General features: G+C 41.9%; 1 protein-coding gene across 3 annotated transcripts in view; it reads right to left on the bottom strand.

Annotated features, from left to right (window-relative positions):
* Positions 1–24,178, bottom strand: part of LOC109937231 (heterogeneous nuclear ribonucleoprotein D-like) — a 30,775-nt gene extending 6,597 nt beyond the window's left edge. Inside the window, exons 1-5 of one of the 3 annotated variants that reach the window (XR_007265471.1) lie at positions 23,783–24,143; positions 12,083–12,251; positions 2,017–2,175; positions 1,247–1,378; positions 936–1,029 (exon numbers count right to left, since the gene is read on the bottom strand). Coding sequence is in view for 2 of the 3 variants with exons in the window: in XM_020535835.2 (XP_020391424.1) it covers positions 936–1,029; positions 1,247–1,378; positions 2,017–2,175; positions 12,083–12,251; positions 23,783–24,102 (874 nt within the window). In the remaining variant the exon portion in view is untranslated. Of the gene's footprint in view, positions 1–935; positions 1,030–1,246; positions 1,379–2,016; positions 2,176–12,082; positions 12,252–23,782 lie in introns of all 3 variants that reach the window. The other 2 variants (XM_020535835.2, XM_020535836.2) reach the window with 2 other exon arrangements.
* Between the last annotated feature and the right edge of the window lie 2,551 nt (positions 24,179–26,729).

The raw sequence follows: 26,729 nt of genomic DNA, 5'->3' as shown, positions 1-26,729 counted from the left end.
GCTTTTCTCTCATATCATCAGCATACTTTTTCCCAACAGACTACAGTTAACAAGGGCGAACACGGGCCAGTAATCTGACTTAGCAGGGGATGGCAACCATGTCCACTGTCCCAGTTGAAATCAGTGAGATCAACAGAGAACAAAAACAAATTGAGAACACGTACTCCATAGCAATATTTTCTGCAATTTTCTTTCTGGCTGCACAAGTCTCCAAGACCTGTGCCTGGCGGCAACTGCTGGAAAGGGTTGTCAATGCCATGACTGGCGTGCCAACGCCGATCACCATGCATAGAACATCAGAGTATTCACGCAAATTGAGGAAACATTGGTCTTTGGATCAGTTTTATTTTACCATGTGCTGCATTCATCTGTCAAGCCAGCGACTGATAAATAATCTCAGATGCCACAACGAAATGGAAAATATTAGTCATGCAAGTGGAGTCAGAAGATTGGATTAAAGGATCACAAATGAAGCCAAGAATAAGCATCTTACTCTCGAACTTGTAGTACACCAGTTAGGGGTGCTCAATAATGAATATGAATGTCTTAAATGGACAAATGGTCCATTTCAGATTGGTTAATAACATCGCCTTGACGAGCACAATGTTCAACTTCACACATATACAGCATTATAAAATGAACTCATGGGAATAATTTCAGAATTCCAGTCTTGTGAACTCAAGTGAAAAACTCAATTTTATCTCATGCTTTCAGTTAACTCTTTGGATTTTTCACTTGAAGTCACCTGCAGGGATTTACCATTTTCTTCATACCCACTCAACAATGAACATGTGCATGGGAGTGGTCATTTCTATAAATCCTGTGTCACATCTGTTACAATACAAGGATTGGGTTTCTATAATTGAGGTCATAACTTAGAGCTTCTGAGTTGTACTGGGGTAACTTCCCATGGTGAAGATTGCAATACATTATACCTCCTCTACCTCTTCCTCTTCCAGTGAAACCACCTCGGCCTCCCCACTGCTGCTGCTGGTATACTTCTTTAGGTTGGGCCAATTTGATTTCAACCTTCGGGAATAAACAAAGAGCGATATTTAAATTTGGCAATGTTTTATAGATAGTGCAAGTCTAGTATGTAAAAAAAAAACGTGTTATAATGTGAATGGAATTGTATAGATAATCATAGGACCTTCGCTTCCTCCTGACATGAGAAACCTATGAAATGACTGACAGGGTTGTATAAGCATTTCCTACACAATCACCACAATGGTAAAACGTGTCCCACCTTGCTTGTTCCAACATCATGGAATTTCTTTTCCATTATTGTCTTCACTGGATTATCTTCTTTAAATGTGATAAAACAGAAGCCTCTTCTCTTGTTGGTCTTTGTGTCCATAGGGAGTTCAATAGATTCAATCTATAAACAAACAAACCTAATTATCTTGCTCAGGCATGGATGTGTAGTAATGTTCCTAAATTCTAAGACAAACAACTTTGTTACCCTTGCATGTAATCTAATTGTCAACAGCAAAAATTAATCAACATATCTAAAAAGTTCCAAAACCTCATGAATATATCTGCTTCCCTCCCTTCTGAAAAGGGCCAAGATCCTCTGGAAAATCAGGAAATGTATAATTCCAAATAAAGTGCAACCAAAATTAATTTCCCACAGAAAAAAATGATTGTGCTTATGACAAAACAAAGCACTGGGAGGAGAAACTTCAACCAAACTTAAAATGCAAACAGGAGATTTAGAATGGAGAAATAGGGACTCTTAAAAAGGTAAATTAACCCACTCAGTTCCATGTAAACAAAAACTCAGTAGTAACAGCACTTCAAGGCGATCATTTGGGGAATGATTATTAATGTGAACTAGACTAAAACTGCACAAAAACAAAGAGAAGCATTTAAAACCTTCACTCAACAGAAGTAAGCAATATTATGATAATATGATTCCCCAGTCTAGACTAGTCAGCATTCAAAAATAAGCTAATTTACAACACAAATTGGCATATGTACATATTCTACAAGCCTTCAAATTAACCAAGGTCTTACCTCTCCAAAGGTTCCAAAATATTCTCTCACTTTTTCTTCTGGACAATCAGGGTCCAAACCACCAACGAAGATCTTCTTGATTTGCTCCTTACCCTTCATAGCCTGGGCTTTCTTGGGATCAATAACTCTCCCATCAAGTTTGTGTTCCTTGTTCAGCACCTGAGTGTTAAAGAATTCATACTGCATTGATCGATTGGATCATACTTTAGTCTGCAGATTACCAACAACTGAAATAATGAAAAGTAATACCCAAATTTATAAGTGAAGTAATTTTAATCATTTAAAGTAGTTTTTGACCATCTGTACTTTTATTTTTCTTTAAAACTTTCTCTTCAAATTTTAAACCTGCCATATTAACTCAAGCTTGAAGGCCACTGGCTAAACATGATTCAATATGCGCTTGTACAATCAAACAGCAGTCAAAGCCTAGAACCCCCGATATTGAACCATTTCAAATAAAGTTATAACAGGTTACCACTTAGCAATGTGTGTGTGAAAGAGATACACAATTACTGAAATTAATGTTAAAAATACAACTGCAACGAAGTAAAATTGTGATTTAGTTTCAGGTTAAGTTTAACCAAACTCAGTTCACATAACCAGTTTTGTCCTCTTGGGGCCCAAATATTTAGTTTAAAAAGGAGAGGACATGCTGTTACAAAGTAATGTAGGTTATTTTTTTTTTTAAGTTTGATTAGGTAAACAAATAGTAATGTTTTATTTCCCCCAAGCAAGCATATTGTTTCACTGCATGGATGGAAAAACACACAGCTGACCAGACCTATCTACACATTCAATAAAAAGCATCTAATCTGAAAGAACAGATTTTTACATTTTACATAACAAAGTTACAAATATTGATGCCCAGAAATCAAGTTAAAGACTATTACACGGTTGACTTAGTGTATCGGAAGTTGTTATTTAAAAAAGAATTTGGCAAAGTGTTTCAGTTTGCATTCAATAGGACAATTCACAAGATTGCCAATAAAGGAGAAAAAATATTTAGACTGAGAGACTGGAGCAGCTAATGCTGCCTGACAGTTAACTAAAACTATTCAGTCTTCCAGTTGCCTCATTATTTAATTTGCTCTTCAACGAATCATCTTGAGATCTTGGAATGGGACTATTTGACAAGGATTCCAATTCTTCAAATCCAGTTATAGATCCTCCAACAATGAAACAGCCGCTTCCAGCTGCTGCAGGACAGTAGAAGGTTTCGACCACAGTTAACATTCACACCAGGCAATAGCCATTTTTAATATGATCTAATGTTCAATAGGGCTATCAACACTTTGCAGTCATAAATAAAATGAATAAGTTGACACATCAATACCTTGGCCACAAGAGCTAAGCAAAGGTTAGCATCTGTACAACCAGTGAGTCACCACCTAACCTCTCTCCATCAATAATGAGGCTAGAGTTAGGTTTGCGGATTATTCACCTGTTATCGGATGAGAAGAACTGCAACGGCTCTCAGAAGTTCAACATAATCCACAACACAACAGTTGGCTTGTTGGCCTTCCCTACTATTGGACTCCATTACTGGTGCACTGTGTCTACAGTATACATCGGTTGCAGAATGCATGAAAATGCTACTTTAATTGAATCTCAGCCTCACAACCAAGGAGAACATTGTCACCAAGTCACAAGATAATTCGACAGGCATAGATTGAAATATGACTGATAGGATGGCAAAGTTGTTTAGAATTCACCCTGAATATTGTAGGAGCAGCAGCATCACAGGACCGGCAAATGCACAAAACCCCGTTTAGCCTGCAAAACTGGGAGGTAACAACAAATGCTACTATTTCAGTATCATGCCCTGATGACAAATACAACATGTTAGTTTAGATTAAACCCTGGGTAATTCTATTTAAAATTGATGAGTAGATATCTCAATATGATCAATAGCCAGTAGCACAATTAAACAAATCTAATCTTACATTACTGTGCATGACTAAGGGAACTCTGCACTCCCAGAGATGCCATCTGCCAGGCAAAACCTTAAAACAGGGCCACTTCTTGCTTCTCAGATGAACATAAAAGTTTCTCTGCAATATTCATCCCTCAACTAGCATCACTAAAACTGGTTATCTGGCATTGTTCTTCTGTTCGCTATGAAACCTTCTTGTTTCCATATCGATTGCCACTGCTCCACTATTACAAGGGTAACTGCACTCAAAAGCACTTTAGGACGATCAATGATTGTGAAACTCTTTATAAATGTAAGAAAAAGACAGGAGTCACGTGTTATCTCAGACACGTTAAGTATAAAGGCATGTATTTCAATTCATTTAAAAGCTGTATATTACAACGGAAGTGAATGGGGTATACTGTTTAACATACCATCCAGATTACTAACACACCTATTATGGCAGCACCCATTTCATACTATTCTCAAGCGAAATATTTCACAGATTACAAGTGTTTCCCTGGCTTCACAGTCAAATGTATCAGCATGTAATTTCCTTCCAAATTCAATACAAAAGATGAAGCCAGATGGGATCCATGCTGAGCTGGTAAGATGGATAGTCATGGCTTAGTCATAGAAGACAGATTAGCAGTGGAAGGATGTTTATCTGACTGGAGATCTGTGATCAGTGGTATTCTACAGGGATCAGTGCTGGGAACCCTGCTGTTTATAATGCACACACATAATTTGGAAGTGAATGTAGATGGCCTGATTAGTACATTTGTGAATGACACAGACTGGGAGAGCTGTAGATAGCAAGGAGGATTGCCAGAGGATACAGCAGTATATAGATAGGCTGGAGACTTTGGCAGAGAAATGGCAGATGGACTCTAATCCAGACAAATTCAAGGTGACGCATTTTGGAAGATCTAATGCAAGAGTATATAGTAAATGGCAGAACACTTAGAAGCATCAACACAGGGATCTAGGTGCACAGGTTCACAGTTCCCTCGAAGTGGCAAAACAAGTGGATAACGTGGTCAAGGAGGCAAAGAGCATACTTGCCTTCATCAGTCAGTGTGTACAAAAATTGGCAAGTTCTGCTGCAGCTCTGTAGAACTTTAGTTTGGCCACGGTTGGAATATTGTGTACAATTCTTGTTGCTACACTATAAGGAGGATGTTGAGGCTTTGGAAACAGTTTATCACAACGTTGCCTGGTCTGGAGGGCATTAGCTACAAGGAGAGATTGGACAAATTTGGTTTGTTTTCACATGGAAAAATGCATGGGAGTGACCCAACAGAAGTTTACAAAATTATGAAAGGCATGGATAGTCAGACTCTTTTTCCCAGGGTAGAAATGTCAATTACTAGGGCATGGAGATGCCAGTGTTGTACTGGGATGGACAAAGTCAGCAGTTACGCAACACCAAATAACAGTCCAACAGGTTTATTTGAAATCACAAGCTTTGAGCGCTGCTCCTTCATCAGATGAAGCGGAGGGAAGTGCACAGGCACAGAATTTACATGCAGAGAGATCGTTGCAAGGTAATTAAGAGTGTCAAAAGATAGTACAAATGATGTGAGTGGTGTGTCGACAGGCTGAATAGCAAGTCTTTGCTGGTGATCAAAAGCATCCAACAGTGTGAGTAAGGTGTCAACTGCTGAATAGTACGTGAAGGATGACCTATGATCTGATTAATTAAGGCAGAAAGATAATTACAAAAAAAAAGATGATGCTAGAGACAAACCAAATTATCTGGAATAACATGGTAGGTATTAGAGTCATATGATGATGGTCTAACCAAAGTATTCCAAAACTATACAAACTAATGAAAGCAGAGAGATCATAACAAGTTATCATGGTGATGGTGTCCAAACAGAACAGTAAGGAAGATTTTACAAACACATAACAGTATTGTGAGGTTACATGTAGCGCAACATGAACCCAAGATCATGGTTGAAGCAGTCTTCTTGTGTATGGAACTTGGCTATCAGTTTCTGCTTGGCAATTCTGCATTGTTGTGTATCTCGAAAGCTGCCTTGGAATTACTAGGAGACATACATTTAAGATAAAACGGGGAAGTTTAAATGAGATGTCAGAGGCAATTTAGTTTTTATACAGAGGGTGACAAGAGCCTGGAAGACACTGCCAGAGGAGACGGATACAATAGCAACGTTTAAGAGGCATCTTGACAGACATACAAATAGGCAGGGAATAGAGACAAAAAGTTTTTACTTTAGTAAGGCATCGTGTGGGCACAGTCTTGGTGGGCCATAGGGCCTGTTCCTTTGCTGTGCTGTTCCTTTCCTTGTTCTCATTTGAATGAATTTACTTACATTAATTCACACTGGGGGAGGTACTGCCATTTTAGACTTGTCACTGGACGACTAATCCAGAGACACAAATTAATGCTCCTGGGACATGCATTTGAATCTCACCACAGCAGATGGTAAGAATTGAATTCAATTAATTAAATCTTGAACTAAAAGTTAGTCTAGTGACAATCATGAAATCATCACCCATTGTTCTCAAAAGCCATCTTGCTTACCAGTATCCTTTGGGGAAAGACATCTGCTACCCTCACCGTACCTGGTCTACAGCAATGCCGAAGCAAACCACTCAAATGTAAGTAACAGCTATGAAGTCTGATTAAAAGGGATGAAACCAGATGGAACACTCAGCTTTGACCAAGGAACCAGAAAGGGCAACAGCACAAAGCCCTGTCTCCCCTGCACTCAACCTTCACCCTCAAAACAGCCTGCCACAGATGCATCTGTCCATGACACCATCACAAGTGACAACTGCAGTGAGTGTGTCATTCAGGAGACACAACCTCTTCCTCACAGTAAGGATACCCTTAAACACGTCATGTGGCACTACCGCTGTGCTGAATGGATAGATTTTGAACAGATCTAATGGCTTAAGACAATGCAACCGTGAGAAATAATGGGACATCAGCAGTTGCAGAACTGCATTTGTAAAAACCATAGATTCCTTACAGCCTGGGAGCAGGCCATTTGGCCCACCACGCCTACACTGACTCTCCAAACAGCATCTAACCCAGGCCAACTGTAATGGGGGAAAACAGAGCACCTGGAGGAAATCCATGCAGAGACGGGGAAAATGTGCAAACTCTACACAGTCGCCCGAAGGTAGAATCGAACTGGGTCCCTGGTGCTAACCACTGAGACATTATGTCGCCCCTAAACACAACCTGTAAACAGATAGCCTGGTATACGGACCACCAATGTTCCTAAATATTTTTGCCTCTTTGCAGGCTTCTGAAGTCCAAACATGGAAGCAGCTTCAGGAAGTGAAAACCACGCCAATCGGCACAAAGCTTACCAAAGCCTGTGCATCACAGCTTATAATGTGTTACCTCACTCTACTATTACCATCAAGCCAGGAAATCAACAGCAGTTCAATGAAAACATAGGTAGGCATGCCAATAGCAGCAGCAAAAAAATGAGTCGTCAATCTGGTGAAGTAACAACCAGGACTACTTGCATGTCAACTGATCCCATACCAACAGATCAGATCCAAGCTCTGCAGTCCTCTCACATCCAGTCATGAATGGGGTGGACAATTAACCAGCTCATCAGAGGCAGTGGCTTCATATGTATCCACATCCACAATGTTGGAGAAGCACATCAGTTCAAATGACAAGGCTAAAGCATGCAAACATCTTCAGCCAAAGCGCCAAATTAATGCGTCATCTGGCTCCTCCTGAGGTATCCAGCATCACAGAGGCCAGGCTTCAATTGATACGATTCACCCCATGCAATACAAATAAACAACTGCAAACACCCATTACAGCAAAAGCTGTTTCCTGACTTTAATCCGGCAATAGTGCTGAAGACTTGCACTCCAGAACTAACCATGCCTCAGTTACGTTGCTCCAGCGCAATTACCACACTGGCATCTGGAAAGTGGCCTGGGTACATTCTGTAAACAAAAAAACAGAACAAATCCAATCTGGCCAATTGCAAGCCATCAGTCCACAAATAATCAGCAATGTGATAGAACAGCACTTACTCCTCTGCAACCTGGTCATTTAGCCATCAGCTCCTAACCTCATTAGCTTTGGTTCAAACACAGACAATGGAGCTGAAATCAAGAGGACAAAGGAAAGCAACCGTGGTGGACAGGATGGCTGCGTTGGACATGTGGCAACAAGGAACCTATCAAAACTGGATTCAGGGGAAAGTTCTTTGCAGGTCGAAGTCACAAAGAGAATTATGGCTATTGGTGGTTAAACCTTTCAAAGTACATCAATGAAGTAGTTTCTCAGGGTACACATTTTACGCAACAGTTGAGGCATGTTATGACTCGCCTCTCAAACTGTGGGATTTGAAGCCTGGTCTTCTGGCTCAGAGGTAGGAATGCGACCACTGAGCCACAATTATTAACTGTTCTCTCCACCTGACCTGCTAAATTCAATGATTTGTGAATGGTACACCCAGGTCCCTCTGCTCCAGCACACCCTTCAGAATTGTTATCCCTTTAGCTGTATTATCTGACAATGTTCTTCCTACCAAAATTCTTCACTTCCCTGTATCTGTTACCTATCTACCCACCAATTTGTTTATGTTCTTTTGGAGTTCTATTGTGCCCTTTCTTTTTAAAAAAAATCACTCGTGCTTAATGTGTTTTGCTGGCTGGGCTTGGTTACTAGCCCCTGATTGCGCTTGAGAAGCTGATGGTGAGCTGCCTTCTAGAACGACTGCAATCTTGCACTCCAATTAGACCTACAATACCCTTGGGGAGGAAATTCCAGGATCTTGACCCAGCATCAGTGAAGAAACACAATTCCTCTCACTTACAACGCTTCCAGGTTTTGTATCATCCACAAACTTTGAAACTGTTCCCTGAACATCATGGTCTATACCAGTAATATCCATCAGGAAAAGAGTCCCAATACGGACTTTTGGGGAACTCCACTACAAACGTTCCTCAGCCCAAAAAATATCAACCATTCAACCCCTTTTCCAACCAGTCAACCAATTTTGTATCTATCTTAAGGTCAAAGCTAGGGAAGTTCATTGTGCAACCAATGTTCAGCATCATCCACAATTTATCAGATATCAAGGCAGTCTGAACAACACTCAGGCTTGAGCTGAAAAGTGCCAAGTAATATACATGCTACACAAGTGTCAAACTGAGATCATCTCCAAAAAAAATTCAACCATTGCCTCGACATTCAACAACACTAAATTGCCGAATCCCCCACTATCAACATTGACCAGAAACAGCACCACAAGAACGGGTCAGAGGCTACGAATACTAGGGTGAGTAACTCACCTCCCGACTCCCCAAAGCCTGTTCAGCATCTATAAGTCACAAGACAAAAGGCACAATTCAGATGTGGGATGGAACACTCCACACTTGCCTAGATGGGTGCCGCTCCAACAACACTCAAGGAGATCAACACCATCCAGGACAAAGCAGCCTACTTGCTTGGCATCACATGCACAAGCATCCATTCCCTACCAACGCTCAACAGTGTGTGCTATTTACAAGATCCACTGCAGAAATTCACCAAAGATCCTTAGACAGCAACTTCCAAATCCATGTCCACTTTCTTCTAGAAGGACAAGGGCAGCAGGCACATGGGAACACCACCACCTGCAACTTCCCCAAGTCACTCACTATCCCGACTTGGAAATATATCACAGTTCCTTCGGTGTTGCTGGCTCAAATTCCTGGAATTCCCTCCTTTTCAGCATTGAGAGTTGACCTACAACAGGTCTGCAATAGTTCAAGAAGGCAGTTCATCATTACCTGCTCAAAGACAACTAGGACAGACAATAAATGCTGACCAGCCTGCAATGCTCATGTTACATGAGTGAACATGAAAAAAAGTATTGAGACCTTGAGATGAGAGCATAAATCCACATGCGATTACAAAATATTAGGATTTGCAACACTTTATCTTATAGTGTCAGCTCGGTGTACTGGTCACACTCAACACCTCTTTTAAACCAATGCCCCATCCACACCATCCAGCTGGAAGTGAAAATCTGCTGCGCTATTTTAGCATTTCTCTCACAGTCAACAGATCAACAGGCTGTCATCACCCGAGCCATTCTAGCTACAGCACTTGGCAACATTGACAGCAACTGCATTTCAAAAATAACCCCTGGTTGATAAACACTGCAGGAAAAAATACTGGCCTTGAAAAGGGCACAGTGCAGATTAGAGTATCTGGAATGATATCAAACCTCAAAGGGTTACAGTACGAGGACAGATTATACATTTTAATTTGTATTTTGAATCTCAGCTAGTTAAGGTGTAATTTAATAGAGGTGTTCAAAATGATAAAGGTATTCAATCTGATAGATACAGGAAAACTTGTGGGGGATTCCAGAACAAGTAGGCATAAACTGAAAACCACAACTGAGCTGGTTAAGAATGAAATTAAGGGGGACTTTCCCCCACCCCTTCCCACAACAGGAAGCAGAAATTCAAAACCATCTTCACCAAGACAGAAGGATCCAGCAGCACTCAAATAAAACCAATACAGTCACTGAAGATGAGACACAAATTACTCCTGATCTATTAGAATACAGAACAAGTTTGAACCCGAATACCCTGCTTCCACACATCTCGAGAATACAAGACACTAAATGAATTCAAGCGAATTTCTAATTTATTACTTGCTGCAACTTTCAGATTGTGATGTTTAACTTTATGTTCATGACCATCTGGTCTTAAATATCACTGGATTAAATCATAAAGCTACACATCACAACACAGCAGTCAAATTCAAGTTTTGGATGATGCCAATTAGACTATCAGTATATTCTATCACACATTGATGCAATAGAAATTCCAAGCATAACTGCACAAAACTTCAATCCAAGCCTCATGATTCGTGAAAGGAACTTGCTTTTTTAAAAGGAACTAACCTTTGAGAGATCTGGTCCCCAAACCATATTGTTCAGTGAACAGCATGTAGTGCAAAACAAGTTGACTTTGTTTTGACCATCACATACCCCAGGCCTAACACTCCCGAGCAAAATTTTAAAAAAAATGCATTTGCAAGCTCAACAACAGCAATTTCTGTTACTACCTTGGGGTATATTCATTCTTCAATGTTACCACTAACTCAAAAGGGACAGGGAATTAAGGACATAGATAACTGTTTCTCAACATCTACATATCCACTGTGAATCTCAATTATGAATGCAATCTTTTTAAAATGGAAATCTTAGTTAACTCTGGATTTTAGCTTAATGAATGGCAAGTTTTTTTTTGTTTTTTTTTTAAAAAGTGCTTGCTTGTAGCCAAAACAATTTAATATTCAGACTAGTAAACTCAATGTTGCCCATGAAGATTAGCACATCTCACCCCACCCAATGAGGGACAGCTTGATGGTTTTGATCTGAGGAATCCCAAGATTTCCACGTATTGGATTTGTCAGTTTTCTTCAGATCCCTCTCTGCCAATTGGTATTCCAGCTATTGTAAAAGTCTCATCCTAGGAGTCAAATGGTTGTGAATTCACACTGCACTCTAACTTGAGCACATAACCTAGAACAATATATTGAAGCACTGAGGGCTGCTGTATTTTAGAGAGGTGTCAATTCTTCAGATAAGCAACTGTCAAACTACCGGTTTAAGTAGGCACTGAAGATCAAGTAGCCAAAGCAAAAGAAGTTCTATTAGTATTGTAGTTATCAGTTCTCTCGCAGCCAGCACCAAAACCAGATTACCAATCATGCACCTCATTGCTTTTGGTTGGACCCTGAAACAATCAAAATGGCAGCCATATTTTCCTACAAAAAACAAACACTATAGTTCATAATGAACTTGAAGCAATCTGGATGCTCTGACATAAACTGCATCATATCAAAGTAATTTTATTCCTTGAACAGGAGGATGGCCAATCAGATGAACAAACAGTATGTTACAATCACACGGCTCAAGTGGCTTTGGAAGCAACCCAAGAGCAGTTTGTCTGTCTACCGGATAAAGAATAACATTAGCATCGGTAGACCTGAAAAAGGGGAAAGAAAATAAGATGGAAACCAAAACCCTACTTTTAACCTTACGCAGCATCATAATTGAGTAACTTCAAGTGGTAGTTAGGATTCCTCATTTAACCTGGATAGAGTCAGGTTAAGAACTGGCAGTGAACACAGAATCCTACCTTGTCTACACTTTCAGGATCCTTGAAGAGGATAAACCCAAATCCTCGCGAGCGCCCAGTCACAGGATCCATTTTGATTACGCAGTCTACAATCTCTCCATATTTAGAAAAGTAGTCCCTTAAATCTTTCTTGCTTGTTTCCCAGCTGAGTCCACCAACAAACATCTTCCTGCACAGTGACAATATAAAAAGGGCAAATCAGTTTTAAAGACAGTGCCAGTACAAATATAGTAACTTAGATCTGGGACAGCATGGCCAATGTTGGTAGTCTCTTTCACTGCCATTTCAGCGTAACCTCAACTCGTGGCTATATAAGGTGGATACCCACTTTGTACTTCATCTGTTCTGGATCTCAAGCTAATATTACCAATGCTTTATTACCAACAAATATGAACTCCACAGGACTAATTATTCAGCAAGGAATAAAAATGGGTCACTGTCACTTCAAGAAGCTTGCATCAGTCACTTTCCCAATAGTTTAAGAACTTGGGAGTTGTATCTTCAGATACATTACTGATCATGTCCTGCATACAAGTGAAAACCACTCCAAGTAGGCCTGAAAAAAAAATTAATGGAAGCTTTGTTCAGTTACATTCACAGAATGCAGACAATATCAATTCAATTGCACATTACATACAATCGTCCAAAATGAGGTACAAGTCTGAAGAGGAGATACTCAGAACATAGGTTCATAAACTAACATGGAACTCTGCGTGGAACCTTAAACTTTTCTGCCAATTCTAGACGATGCATGGCGTAATACATACATTCCAGTTTAGCATAATTAGTAGCATTTTGAGATATCTTCTCCAAATTTCCTTGAGGTTATTACTAATGTCCAACTGGTCTTTCACTTTGTGCTTCCTACTCAACCGAAGAATAAAAGGTCGTATGTTAACACAGTTCACTAAGATATGTTCAGTGATTGGTTCACCTCCAGGTTCAATTCTAGTACATGTACACAGTTTATTTCCACACTTAAAGCTCATGCACAGAAGATTTTCCAAACTGGCCAGCAATAAGCCACAGTACAAATTACTGAAGTGATTAGGAGTCAATTTTTAATCTGAAACATATCTTTTAGTTGCAGCTTTAGCACGTCCAACACAAGCTCCTGGGACCACTTACAAATGATCTTCGTCAAGTCCAGCTTTACAAAACAGTGTAAACAGTATGTTAATGTTTTGGGTCTGACACAAAACTTGCTTAGAATGAGACTCTGTATCTTGAAGCTAGCTGATAGCCAGCAATATTAATTACGACTGTAAATCCCAAATTGACAATGGCTCATGAACTGTATTAGTACCTCTGAAGAACGCAGCCATTAACAACTCGGTTGGCTGCTATACAAAAGACTGCAGAGTCATGAAGCTTTTCATAGTCCATTTACTTAGCACGAATACTTTTAAGTTTTTCGGAATCCATGAGTACCGGCCATTAAAATTAGGATTCAGTCTTTTATTTAAAACCACAAGGTGTCAGAGCACAAGAGGGCCACTGAGCTGTAGCCTGGTCCACAATTCAATGAGATCATGCTGCTCTGATGATCCTCAACTCCACTTTCCTGTCTTTTCCCCATAGTCCTCCATTACCTTAACGTTTGAAAATCAAATCAATCTTAGCCTGGAATATACTTAATGAACCAACCTCAACAGTTCTCTGCAATAAAGAGTTTCACAGATTCAATGCCCTCAGGAGAAACTTCTCCTCACCTCTACCTTAAACAGGTGACCCCTTGCTCTGAGACCGTGCACTCTGGCCCTGGAATCTTTCAGAGGGAAACAACTTTTCCACATCTACTTTCTTCAAACACCCTATGAATCCTGCTTCAAAAAGGTTACCTCTCATTCTAAATTCCAATGAGTACATTCCAAACTGACTCAACTCCATCAGAAATTTGAACCAAACTTACTCCTATAATAAAACTGAGGCAGAACAAAGTGAAAGAATTCAAGTAATTTTAATGAATGGCAACAGTGATTTCTTAATTCATTCTTTAACTAAGTTAACTTGAACTGCTTAATTTGCCTGTGGGATTTGAGCATCGTGGATGGATTTTTGTTAGCCAAGGGAATCAAAGGTTATTGAGGGTAGGTGGGAATGTGGAATTCGTAACGAAAACAGATTAGACATGATCTTATCGAATGGCAGAGTAGACTCAAAGAGTCAAATGGTCTACTTCTGCTTCTATTTTGTCTGTCTGCATGATTTACGTACATACATAGCTCTGCAATATTTGAGCGGCTTTCAAAACAGTTTGCATACTCCACATTATAATATTACTATCCATACTCAAAATTCACCGCTATCTGCATCGTGGCACGGATTTGGAAATTATAACATGAAGCGCACAAGCACTGGAGCATTAGTGAATGAAATGAAATATAATCTTTTGGCTCAGGAAGTAGAAAACAAAAGTTAAAACAAAATGGTACAGAGTGGGATGCTCATGCTAAGCTGTGAAATTACACCCAATATAAAATTTAACTTGCCAAGAGAACCCTATCCCACCCCACCGTACTGGCCACTGGTTCAGTACCCTTGTGCCTAGCAACCTCAAAATCCACATTCAAATCCCTCCTTGATCACACTACCCCTAAGGATCCACACACTCTTTTCATTCCAATCAACCCTGTGCTCTCTCTCTGCCCTTCCTCAATCCACCATTGGTGGCAGAGTTACAGCCATCTTTTCTCCAGCATACAAACTCCACTCTACCCATCCCTACTTGTTATTCCCATCTCCACTTTCAATTTTAAATCATTTTGGATCTTTTTCCACATTTTCTTCAATACTTCAGTCCCAGAGATAATATATGATCATATTATCTGTATTTAGTAACATTTAAACTGGCTACTAGGCTTGTTTTAAATCTTTTCAAATCGTTTGGATCCTTCACAGAACTCAGAACATGCAGAAAATATATCATTCCTACAGTATTTATACCATAGACTCAAGAGTAAAGTTTACAACAATAACACTCTGCACTCCTCCCCATTCTGCCAAAAATCAATCTTAACAGTATTTGCCTTCAATTTGGTTCATTTCCAGTTACCTCAAAGCAAATCAGCCTAGGGTCTCTCTGGATTAGATCATCAATTAGTGGCAGTTGTATACTCTGTGCTCTTGTCTACCAAGAACTACAGCAAAGCTGCCCAAACAGATTTCATCAAGAATTTTCAGCTTGACAGGAAAGGCTTCTTATTTATCACCAAATTCTATTCACTCATTGACCCCAACCAGCAGAATTGTTAAGTGAATGGGCAAAAAAATTTGGCAGATGGAATATAATGCAAGAAAACATAAGGGTTTTGAGTATAAGCAGAATATAGAAGCAGAATATTTTTTAAATGGGGAGAGACATTGCAGAAGGCTACAGCAGAGGAGGATTTGGATTCCTCGTGAAAGAATCACAAAGCTGGCATTCAAGTTTAGTGGGTAATAGGAAAGGTAAATGGAGTGTTAATCTTTATTTCAATTGGAATAGAGTCATAGAATAGAGAAGTTGTGCTAAAGCTATACAGGGCACACTTAGAATAAGGAACAGTGGGTGATGATAAAGAGTTGTGTCAGTGACTTGTAAGTCTGTTTCCATTGGGTTCCACAGGGCTCCATGCAGGGGTCTTGCTGTTTGTTGGGTATATTAATGATTTTTCTTAAACGTAGGAGTATGCTCACGAGGTTCGCTGAAATGTAAACTGGTGCAATGGCAAACAGTAAAGAGGATAGTTGTAAACAGAAGATGGAAGTGCTAAGACAGCACATTTGAAAGTGGATGATCTGTATTTTTAAGAGGTAAATGGTTCTCATGAACCAGGTGATCTCAACAAAGTGCATCAGGAGAGAAATGTTAACGATCAAAGATGAGGCAATGTGGGCTACAAGGCACTTAGCACTGGTGGTCAGTGGGGAGAGCATCAGCAGATGCAGCTAAATGTAAGGTCTTAAACACAAAAAGTCATTGTATTTGATAAAAGTAGGATCTGAAAGGTTTTGATAGGGGTCAGTTGAGACACTTAATGTAGGGAAGGCAGTGCAACCACATGACATGATCCAGCCAATTCAAGTGATGGATGGTGAAACCAGTTAAAAATTCAGTATCTCAGCAACATAAAGCTTTTGGCCATTCAAGCGTGCAAAGCTGATTTACCAGTATGTCGTCTGGGATGGAGTATTTCAGCTATGAAAAGAGACTGGATGAGCTCAGGTTGTTTCCTTTGGTGCAGTGAAGGTTGAGGGCAGACCAGATTGAAGCGTAAACATCGAGGGGACCTGGACAGGATGAATAGAAAGCAGCTCAGTCGAAGGATCAGGGACAAGGGGTACACTTTTAAATTGAAAGGTAGGAGTTTTAGAAGGGCTTTGAGGAAAATTGTTTTCACCAAGCCAGTGGTGGAGGTTTGGACTGCATTGCCTGGGTGGGTATCCTAAGGCAGGTAACATTACAACCTTTAAAAAGTATTTGAATGTTCTGATATTTCATGTTCATCCAAAAATATAGGCCTAGTGCAGGAAACTAGGAGTAAGACAAGCATACGAGTAGGGTATTTTTCTTTTGGCTGGATGGACTTGATGGGCCAAAGGGCCTCTTCTATACTGTATGGTTATATGATTAACACAAGCACAGTGATCTCTTGCTGCAACACCATATCATGCCTTGATATAACACTGATGTCAGCTTTTAGCACCATAGTAATCTTTGAAGAATAGCCTGCAATGACCCTGCATCCCTCAATGTTGTAGGAATCAAGTTGGATTGTTGTAAGCTCTGTTGTCTTACAGCAGTCACAAATGTCAGAATAAACTAAGTCCTCAAACGAGTTTCTTTCTCAAAGAGATATGTTCACAGCAAGGTAGATTTCCGGCCTTAAGGGGTTGCAATGATTGGCTGGTGTGAACCAGAATCCTCCTTTTCTTCCTGCAATTACTATTATTCTAGCAGAAAGTCACTTCACTGCCTAATGGAGGCACCTTCCACGCACTAAAGTTAAAATCAGGGCAACAAGATTTAATGACAAAGTCTGAAATTTACAGTAAAAGCCATCTGAAATTTACCAGGCATCAGACGCAAGACATTAAACATCCTGTTAGCAGAATATCCACACCTTCGACTAATAGCCAAAATCGGCGTTAGTTTTAATGCTTGCCACTCAATCTTAACAAAAACAAAGTTATCGCTATAGAGCAAACATTCTGTACAGTGTATAGGTTGGAAATAATCCATACAGAGTAAACACTCATGAAAAGAGCAAAGATCAAACCAAGGTGCAGCATATTCATTCTATATTTTACAATGGTTGCAAAATGCTCTTACAGAATGCACAGTAAACTGGATGTGATATTGGCAAGGCTGTGATTATCATCAATCCTCCTGCACAACTCAGTGGTTTACTGGGTTATTTCAGACAAAGAAACGTCGGTAAAAGTGAAATGCCAACCAGCCGAGAAAGAGTGGTAGATTTGCTTCCAATAGTTACTTTAAGCAATATCAAATTATTTTCCAAAACACAAATTCCTACTTTATCATTCTAGGTGTCACTGAGTATTTGTTGCCCATCCCTAAATGTCCTGGAGAAGATGGTGGGGTGTATGTACAACCACCAGTACTGTTAGGGAGCACTGACTGAATTCACCTTTGCTAATTTCCATGGAGGGAACAGAGCGCTGGATCTCTAGGATCTCAGCCTACAGTCATAAGCAAGCCGGATCTTGCTGCATTTGGACACGGACTGCATCAGTCCAAAGAGTGGTGAATGAAGCTAAACATCATGCAGTAAGAAACACCACCTGCCCTTACAGTGCAGGGAAGGCCATGGGTGAAGCAGATGAAGATGCCTTGCAACTCCTGCAGAGATACTTGGAGCCGAAATGACTAATACCCAAAGTCATCTTCCTTTGCGCCAATGAACACAGCGTCTTTTTCCCGATTCCCATCGACTCCAGGTTTGCTAGGGCTCTTGGATGCCACATTCTTTCAAGTGCAGCCTTGAGACCAAGTACAGTCACCCCTTCCTCTCCTCTGGACTTCAGTTCTTCACGTAATGTTCACAAGGGTGTAATGAAGTCAGGAGTTGACCATCCCTGGCAGAACAAACTGAGCAGTGAGCAAATTATCGTTAAGCAAGTGCTGCTTGATAGCACTGTTGATGGACACCTTCCATCACTTTACTGACAATTGAGGGTAGATTTTATTCTTTATTTATTCACGGGATGAGGGTGTCGCTAGCTAGGCAGCATTTATTGCCCATCCTTAATTGCCCAGAAGGCAGTTAAGTCAACCACATTGCTGTGGGTCTGGAGTCACATGGATGGCAGTTTCCTTCCCTAAAGGACATTAGTGAACCAGATGGGTTTTTTCAACAATGGGCAATGGATTCATGGTCATCATCAGACTCTTTAATTCTAGAGATTCATTGAAATCAAATTCCATCATCTGCTGTGGCAGGATTCAAACCCCGGTCCCCAGAACATCATCTGGTCTCTGGATTAACAGTCCAGCAATAATACCACTAGGCCATCGCCTCCCCAATGGGCAGTAATTGGCAGTGCTGGATCTGCCCTGCTTTGTGTGTATAGGACAAACCTGGGTAATCTTCCACATCAGTGTTGTAACTGTAATGAAACAGTTTGGCTGTACTGTGGAAATTCTGGAGCACAAGTTTTCAGTGCTATTGTCAGAACGTTATTAAAGCCAATAGCCTTATCCAAGATCCTCAGCCATTTGATTTCATGTGAAATGAACTACATTGCCTGAAGACTGGCATCTGTGATACTGGGGACTGATAATCCACTTGGCACTTCTGGCAGAAAACTGTTGCAAATGTTGCTGCTTTATCTTTTGCGCTGATGTGCTGGGCTCCCCATCACCAAGGATGGAGATATTTCTGGAGCTTCCTATGCCTTCGGTGATTGATGATTGCCCACCACCATTCATGACTAGATGTGGCAGGTCTAGACCTTAGATTAGATCTATTGGTTAAGGAATTGCTAATCCCATCTATCACATACTGCTCATGCTGTTTGGCATGCAAGTAGCCCTATGTTGTAGCTTCACCTGACTGACATCTCATTCTTAAGCATGTCTGGTTCTGCTCCAGTTTGCACCAACTGGTCTATCCCATTTCATTCCTTTACTTGAGACTTCTTAGTGCTCTAATACAACTAACCAACTTGCTAGACCATTTCAGTGGGCACTTAAGGCTCAACCACACTGTGTCCCTGGATTGGAGTCATATGTAGGCCAGAGGCAAGCTCAGTGGATTTTCTTTCCTAAAGGATCTAAGTGAGCCAGATTGCATTTTGTTCAAACAATAATCAATGGTTTCAAGGTTATCATTAGACTTTTAAAATTCAAATTCCACCATCCACTGCAATGGGACTTGAACTCAGGTCCCCAGAATTTTACCTGTGCCTCTGGCAATAATACCACTATAACATCACCTCCCTTCTTATTGAAAGGGAAGGTAAACTGACTTTTTTGTTTTAAAATGAAAGAATACTTGGTTTCCAATCTATTAGAAAAGCAAACACCACAAGGTGAACAGCAGCTTCAATCAGTCTCTGAAACACACTTATCATTGTTCTCAATTCTGGATTTGAACTTTCCCACCTTATCTTAAACTGCCTTCCTTTAGCAGAAAATAAAGGGGCATCCATGTTGTCAATGCCTTCAGAAATCAGACATTTCTGTAAAGAGCAAGCAGCAGCTCTTCCCCACAAAGTCTACATAAAGGAGCAGCAAAATAAAATCAACCGGTGCAACCCAGTTCCCAATGCAGAGGAATCACACGAAAACGGTAACGATGAACCCAAAATAAATGCACTGGACATGTCAAGATTGTCATCAACAAGAATAAGTCAAAATATAAAAGTAGAAAATGTGTTCACTTCCTGTTGAAACTGTATTCACATCAGCATTGTGTCAAAAATACATAAACTGGCATCATTTAGAGTAATTAAGTAATTGGTAATTAAACAGATGTGTTATTTCTTAAGAGTTGTACTACATTAGAAGTTAAATAATCCACAATGGACTAGGATGCATTAAACACATGTACCTGATACAATGATCATTCTTAGCGAAGGCGGAAAAGGAATAACAATTCAGTGTGATTGTGAAAGTGGTTGAGTGGAAATTCAGTAGGTAATCAATAAAGCTGATCAAATGACAAAGCATACTTTAGTGAAATACAACAAGCTTTGAGGACAAGTTTACATTATTAGAATAACTGCAGTTTTGAAGATGTGACCTCTAAAATGGTATCTATTGATGCAATAGATGGGACAGAAACAGCAAAGGTTACATCAGAATCCAGATTCTCAGTTAAGGGCTTCCAGGCTGTTCATTGTGAGCTGCATATAAGCATACGCTAACAGGTCATCCATAAAACAAGCATCTGGGAGCTGCTGGGTAGGTATGTGGCCTCAAGGATCCAGTCTGGACAACCTCCCATCAAAAAAAAGTATACCGAAAAGTTAAGCGAGGCACTGTGCACTATTTTTGTGCCTCTGCAAAGCATCAGTTTGTTCAGTTCTCCCTAAATGGAGAGATTAGTATAACCAAACTAATTTCAAACTGGGGATGGGCAGGGTTTTTAAAATCCTGAGATTTAAACTAAAGTATGTCAAATGAAGTGTAAATCTGCCACAGCATTACATTGATTAGATGCTCAACTAAAATAGCTGACACTGCATCTTTACTTTCAGATAAAAAGTGGATGGAAGTTGATACAGACATGTAGATAGAGTGGAAGAATCAAATACTCCATAGAATACAATGTTTTCCTGCAGGCTGGGAGGGTCAGGAAGCATTTTCTACACAAGGCTGAATAATGATTGCACTGGAATTAATTCACTGGAATTTGGTCAATCTCCAAAGAATCAAGGAGCTTTGTACAAAACTCTTCCCTCCCCTCAGAATCTATTTTGGCTACTTAATGTTATAAATTTCAGGAGGTGATCAGAAGATTGAGCAAGCTGAACAGCTATGCTTTTATAGATTTTTCTGATATGGTATAAAATAATAACTCAGATCAGTGAAATCTGTAAAAACTTAGAAAAGGTCAGAGATTGTAAATACAACTGGGTGGAATAAAGTTGTAAAACGGACAAACTAACAGCATGATAAATTTTTTCATATTTATGCAAAATTGTTTTAGATATTTCATAGTTCAGGGTTGTTGCACTAAAAATCTAATTCTGCTATCCAAGCAACATAACTATAATTAGTACTCTCAAAGACCATGAACTGTATAAACAAGAAAAAATTATGAAAACGTTCCTTGAATTTACTAGCTACACAACATCTGAATAAATCAAAAGTTCAAAATTGGAACATTATTTTAACATTCTAGCTTGCAGGGACATCAAAACTGGCCTTGCAATATCAGCACTTCTTGTAAATTTTCAACAACATGCAGATCTTTTTGAAATGGTATTATGTACACATATACACGTTATTAACCATTTGGGAATAAGGATCTAATCTAATCAATGAGGTAAAAATATGAATAAACCAGTGAAACCACCTGAACAGTTTAACATTATCTAACTGGAGGCTTTTTTTTTAAAATGTGCCAAGCAATGACCCGGCACAGACTTTGCAATTTGCTTCTGAAAGTTACTGTGCCCTAGACACCACACCTAGACCCAAAATCTGAAGAATAGATTAGTCAGCGTTTTGCTACAGCGGCTCTACAAGCAACTGAGCAAAACAAAACCTCAGCAAACCAAAATAACTGGAATTGTGAACTTCAGCATATGTTGCAGTGAAGTGAACATGAAGTTTGTCAAAACTAAGCTGTTCACAGTAAATCAATAAAAGCAGACAAACTTTGTACGGCATTATAGGATGAGGAACACATGCAGAAGTTTAGGTCTTGACAAAACGGGATGAACAGTGACAAACTGTAACCACTCAAACTTGCAGTGATATTTAGTTTTAAAGTATATATCGCCCAGCATGGCTCTTGGGTAGCTAAAACCCACAAAATCTGATTTCTTTTCAGTTGGAAAAGATTTCAATGCATGATTATTTAACAGAGCTGTTAAGAAGCTTTATACTGTTTTACTCAGGGCCCAGCTGTAGATTAATCACATTGCTTGCCTCATGGACCAGCTTAATCTGCACTTCAGCACAGCAGATCGGTCCAAATCTATAGTGTAACCTAAAAAAATGGTTCAAGGAAACACCATCTCCACGTAGAAGAGATGATTTCGCAACATGGTAAAATAATGGAAAAACTCCAAGTAAAGAAGTTGGGATGGCGTTCCTTAGAGCAGAGAGCATAAAGAATCTCTACAGGGGTGTTTCAATGAGTGGGAGGAAGAACAGCTTTCACAGGCAGAAAGGGAAGTAATCAGAGCACACAGATTGAAGATAATCAGCAAAAGAACCAGAGGGGAGATGAGAATTTTTGCTGACCACACTGCCACAAAGAACAGCTGAAACAGATTCAGGATAATTTTTCACAAGTGAACTGGATAAACACTTGAAATGGAAAATGTGCACAACTACAGGGGCAAGTGGGGAAACAGGAAAATTGGATAATTCTTTCAAGACCCAGCACAAGCACAACAGCTTGCTTGTGCTGCAAGGTTCTAATAAAAAATACCAAGAGTAGAAAGTTGCTGCAGATGTACAGTGTAGCCACCAGTCTTTAAAAGATGAATGATTTCAGATCTGATAACATTGCCCTTTTGTTTTTACCACACATTTCCACTATTGTTTCTCATATATTGTCACAAGGATTACATGACTGGGTAACCGCCTGTCATCTATGGAGCAGAAAAAACCATGACTGTGTCTACAGATCTTTGTTTGCCTCTGCTCATCAGGCTCACCTCCGAGCCAGAAGATTCTAAGTTCAAGTCCTACTCCAGTCAAGAACCTGAGTCCAAAATCTAGGCTGAAACTTGAATATAGCACCAAGGCTACACTGTCAGAGGTGCCTCCTTTCATCTGTCAGGTATTCATGGGAAAAACAGGGGTGTTTCAGGCCTCAGTTACCCTAATAAATATAATCAAGAATTGTCCATTGAAAGCAAAATACTGCAGATGCTGAAACAAATACAGAACGTTTTGGTGAAAACTCAGATTATTTGACAGCATCTGTGCAGAAAGAAACAGGCTAACGTTTCGAGTCCAGAGTCCTTGGTCTCGGAACACTGATAGTTTCACTCTCTGCCAGGTGCTGCAAGACGTGCTGAGTTTCTCCAGCACTTTCTGCTTTAATTTTGTCTCTACTTTCCCACATTTGATCAGAGATTTTTTTTTGGGGGGGGGGGGGGGGGTGGGTGCAAACCAGTGCAGTAAATTGCAACAGCTCAGGAAAAACGAAGAAGAACTTTGTGGGCGTGCGCGGGCGCTACGTAAATACAGGTTTCGGTTATTATGCTGCATATGCAGCGCTACATCTTTGCCTTAACAAAAACAGTCCCCTTTAATGATCAAGCTTCTGGAAAGGGAGAGGATTAATAGAGGATGGAGGGGATTGAATTAAAAATTCTTTATTCTGGGCTCAGCACTGGAATAAGGTGCAGGGTCAGAGCCTGGGGGTCCCACAGAGGGTCAACCCTGGGTCAGCAGCACTGCAGGCCTCAGGCCTCAGGCCTCGGCGCTCAATTAAAAATCCCACCGTCCCCACACCAACAACTCCCCACTTCTCTCTGCTCCGTCCCCACCCCACCTAAGCCACTCACCCCTCGTCTTCCTCATTCTTGCTCGCGTTAATCTTCGAGCCTTCCACTTCCTTCACTGGGGGAGGCGGTGGTGGAGGAGCCGTGGTCGCCGCCTGCTGCTGATCCCGGCTCCCGTCCCCCAGCCTTCCCATGGCCTGGCCGCCAGCCTCGCCGGCTCCCCCACCTCCTCCTCCCGCCGCCGCACTTTTCGCCTCGACGCCTCCGCCGCCGAATGAAACCTCGCTTCCTCCTTGGCCGCTGAAGTTGTAGAAGGCGCCATCGAAACCGTCGGTGGCCGCCCCGGAGCCGCCGTTTTCCGCGAATTGACCCGCGTCCGCCATCTTGAGAAGCCTCGGAGAACAAACCGCGAGGGGGGGCGGGGCTAAGGGCACGGGGGGCGGGGTGATGTCCGTGGTGGGCGGAGTCGTGTTCGGGTCACGTGGAGTGGGCGGTGCGTTTCTCGTGGGCCTGGGTCGTGCTGGGGCGCAGGCGTGGCCGTGGCAGGGGGCGGGGCGATGCTGGGAGATGGGACACAAATGAGAAATTGCTGCAGATACTCAGCAAGTAGGGTAGCAATCTGTGGAGAGAGAATTTGCCAGTTTAGTGAGAGCAGTGTTGAGCCAGGCTCTGCTTTACGCAACAGTGGTTCACAGAGGCAGGTGGCCACTTAAATCATCAGCTACCTCTACTCAAATCAGATTTGAGGAAGGGTCACTGGACCCAAAATATTAACTCTGATTTCTCTTCACAGATGCTGCCAGACCTGCTGAGCATTTCCAGCAATTTCTGTTTTTTGTTTCAGATTTTGGAGTCCCTGCTTTTGATTTGATTTGATTTCTTGTAGTCACGTGTACCTAGGTACAGTGAAAAGCTTTCTTTTGTGAACAGTACAGGCACATCATAGCAAACAAGGACATAGAGATCATACGGTGCTTAGATAGAATGAGGCAAACAAGGTGACGACTGCACAGGAGGCATGCAAAGAAAGATCAACAAGTTAGAGAATCCATTCAGCAGTCTAATAACAGCAGGGAAAGAGCTATTCTTGAATTGTTGGTACGTGCGTTCAAGCTTCTGTATCTTCTGCCTGACGAAAGAGGTTGCAGGAGAGCATTACCAGGATGGAAGCTGTCTTTGGTGATGTTGGCAGGCTTTCTGCGGCAATGAGAAGTGTAAAAGGAGTCCCTGGGTGGGAGGTGCTGTCTAGAAGCAGAATTGTAGAGATTAAAAGATGCCAGGCAAATGGGACTATTTCAAAGAAACCTGGTCAGTATGGACGAGTTTGAATGAAGGCTCTGTTTCCATGCTGTATGACTTGCTGAGTTCCTCCAGCAGTTTCTGTTTTTGTTCCTTATTTCCAGCATCTGCAGTCCTATCGATATAGTATGGAGCTGGAGAAACGCAGCAAGTCAGGCAGCGTCAGAGGAGCAGGAGAGTCGACGTTTCAGGCCTAGATCCTTCATCAGCACTGGGGAGGGGAAGGGAGCTGGGAAATAAATAGACGGGGGTGGGGCAGGGGGAAAGTAGGTGGGATGCAGAATAATGGATGCAGGTAGGGGTATAGTGGGGATTGGTCAGTGGGAAGGGTGGGGCAGATAGGTGGGGAAGAAGATGGACAGGTAGTGTCAGGTCAAGGAAGCGGGAATGAGAGGGAGGGGTGGGGAGATTTTGAAACTGGTGAATTCTATGTTTAGGCCATCAGGCTGTAGGCTCCCAAGGCAGAATATGAGATGTTGTTCCTCCAGTTTGCGTGTGGCATCATTGTGCTCTGTACACTATAATCAACAATGCCTTCCGGTCACTAATCATTTAACACCCCCTCCCACTCCCTGGATGACATGTCCATCCTGGCCTCCTCCAGTGCCACAATGATGTCACACGAAAACTGGAGGAACAAGGGCTCATATTCCACCTCGGGTGCCTAAACATAGATTAGGCCCATCCTTCCCACTGACCAATCCCCACTACTCCCTACCTGCATCCACTTACCGCCATCCCACTTACATTCCCCCAGCCCCAACCCTCTTCCTTCTACTTATTTCCCAGCTCCCTTCCCCCTCCCTAGTCCTGATGAAGGGTCTAGGCCTAAAACGTCGACTCCCCTGCTCCTCTGATGCTGCCTGACCTGCTGTGTTCTTCCAGCTCCACACTATTGAATCTGACTCCAGCATCTTTGTTTTTTTTATCCCTCACCGGGCCGCGGACAGGGCTACAGCAGAAAGTATGGGGATCAGGGTGTGGATGTGGGCAGGGCCAAGGGTGATGGCTGGGCAATGGATGAATGCGTGTGACCAAGGGGAGATTGGGGACAAGAGGGGAGGGGGCAGGGCCTGGAATGACCTGAGAGGGGTGGGGCAAGGGGGGGGGGGGGGGGGGGGGGATTTTATGAAAGGGGGGGGAAAAAGGGAGGGGGGGGGGAAAGGGGGGGGGGGGGGGGGGGGGGGAGGCAGGGGGGGGGGGGGGGGAAGGGGGGGGGCGTGAGGGTGAGGTATTTATGAAAGGAGTGGGCAAAAAGAATGGGGTAGGGAAATGGGTGGGGTCTAGGGATGGGCTGGATCAGGGGTTAAGATGGTGCTGTCAGGGTAGGGGGTGGTCCCTGGGGATGGTTGGTGCCAGGGGATGCGGAAGTGCCTTGGGGGGGAGAGGGTGGGGTCTAATGTGGGGTAGGCGGGGTTAGGGGTGGGAAGGCGGGGTCTTGGGCGGGGCTTAGCCACGGGTAAGAGGGTGGAGTCTAGGGAGGAGCGACTCCAGCGGAGCCCCGGGAAAGTGGGTGGGGTCACCTTCCAAGGGGCGAGGCCTGTGGGAAGGAGGCGGGGCCGTCGTGCCGCAAGTCGCGCCCTTCCCACCGGGTCCGATTGACAGCCAGTTTGAACCAATCAGCCTGCTCCTTCTCGACGACCCGACCAACCTCGACAACGTTCGGGAGGGATGACCAGGAGGGAAGACCAATCATCGCCCGTGTTTGGGT

This window comes from Rhincodon typus, chromosome 34 (genome assembly GCF_021869965.1).
Source record: "Rhincodon typus isolate 14 chromosome 34, sRhiTyp1.1, whole genome shotgun sequence".
Lineage (NCBI taxonomy): Eukaryota > Metazoa > Chordata > Chondrichthyes > Orectolobiformes > Rhincodontidae > Rhincodon > Rhincodon typus.
Note: the sequence above shows the minus strand (reverse complement) of the source record. Positions and strands in the feature narration are given on the sequence as shown.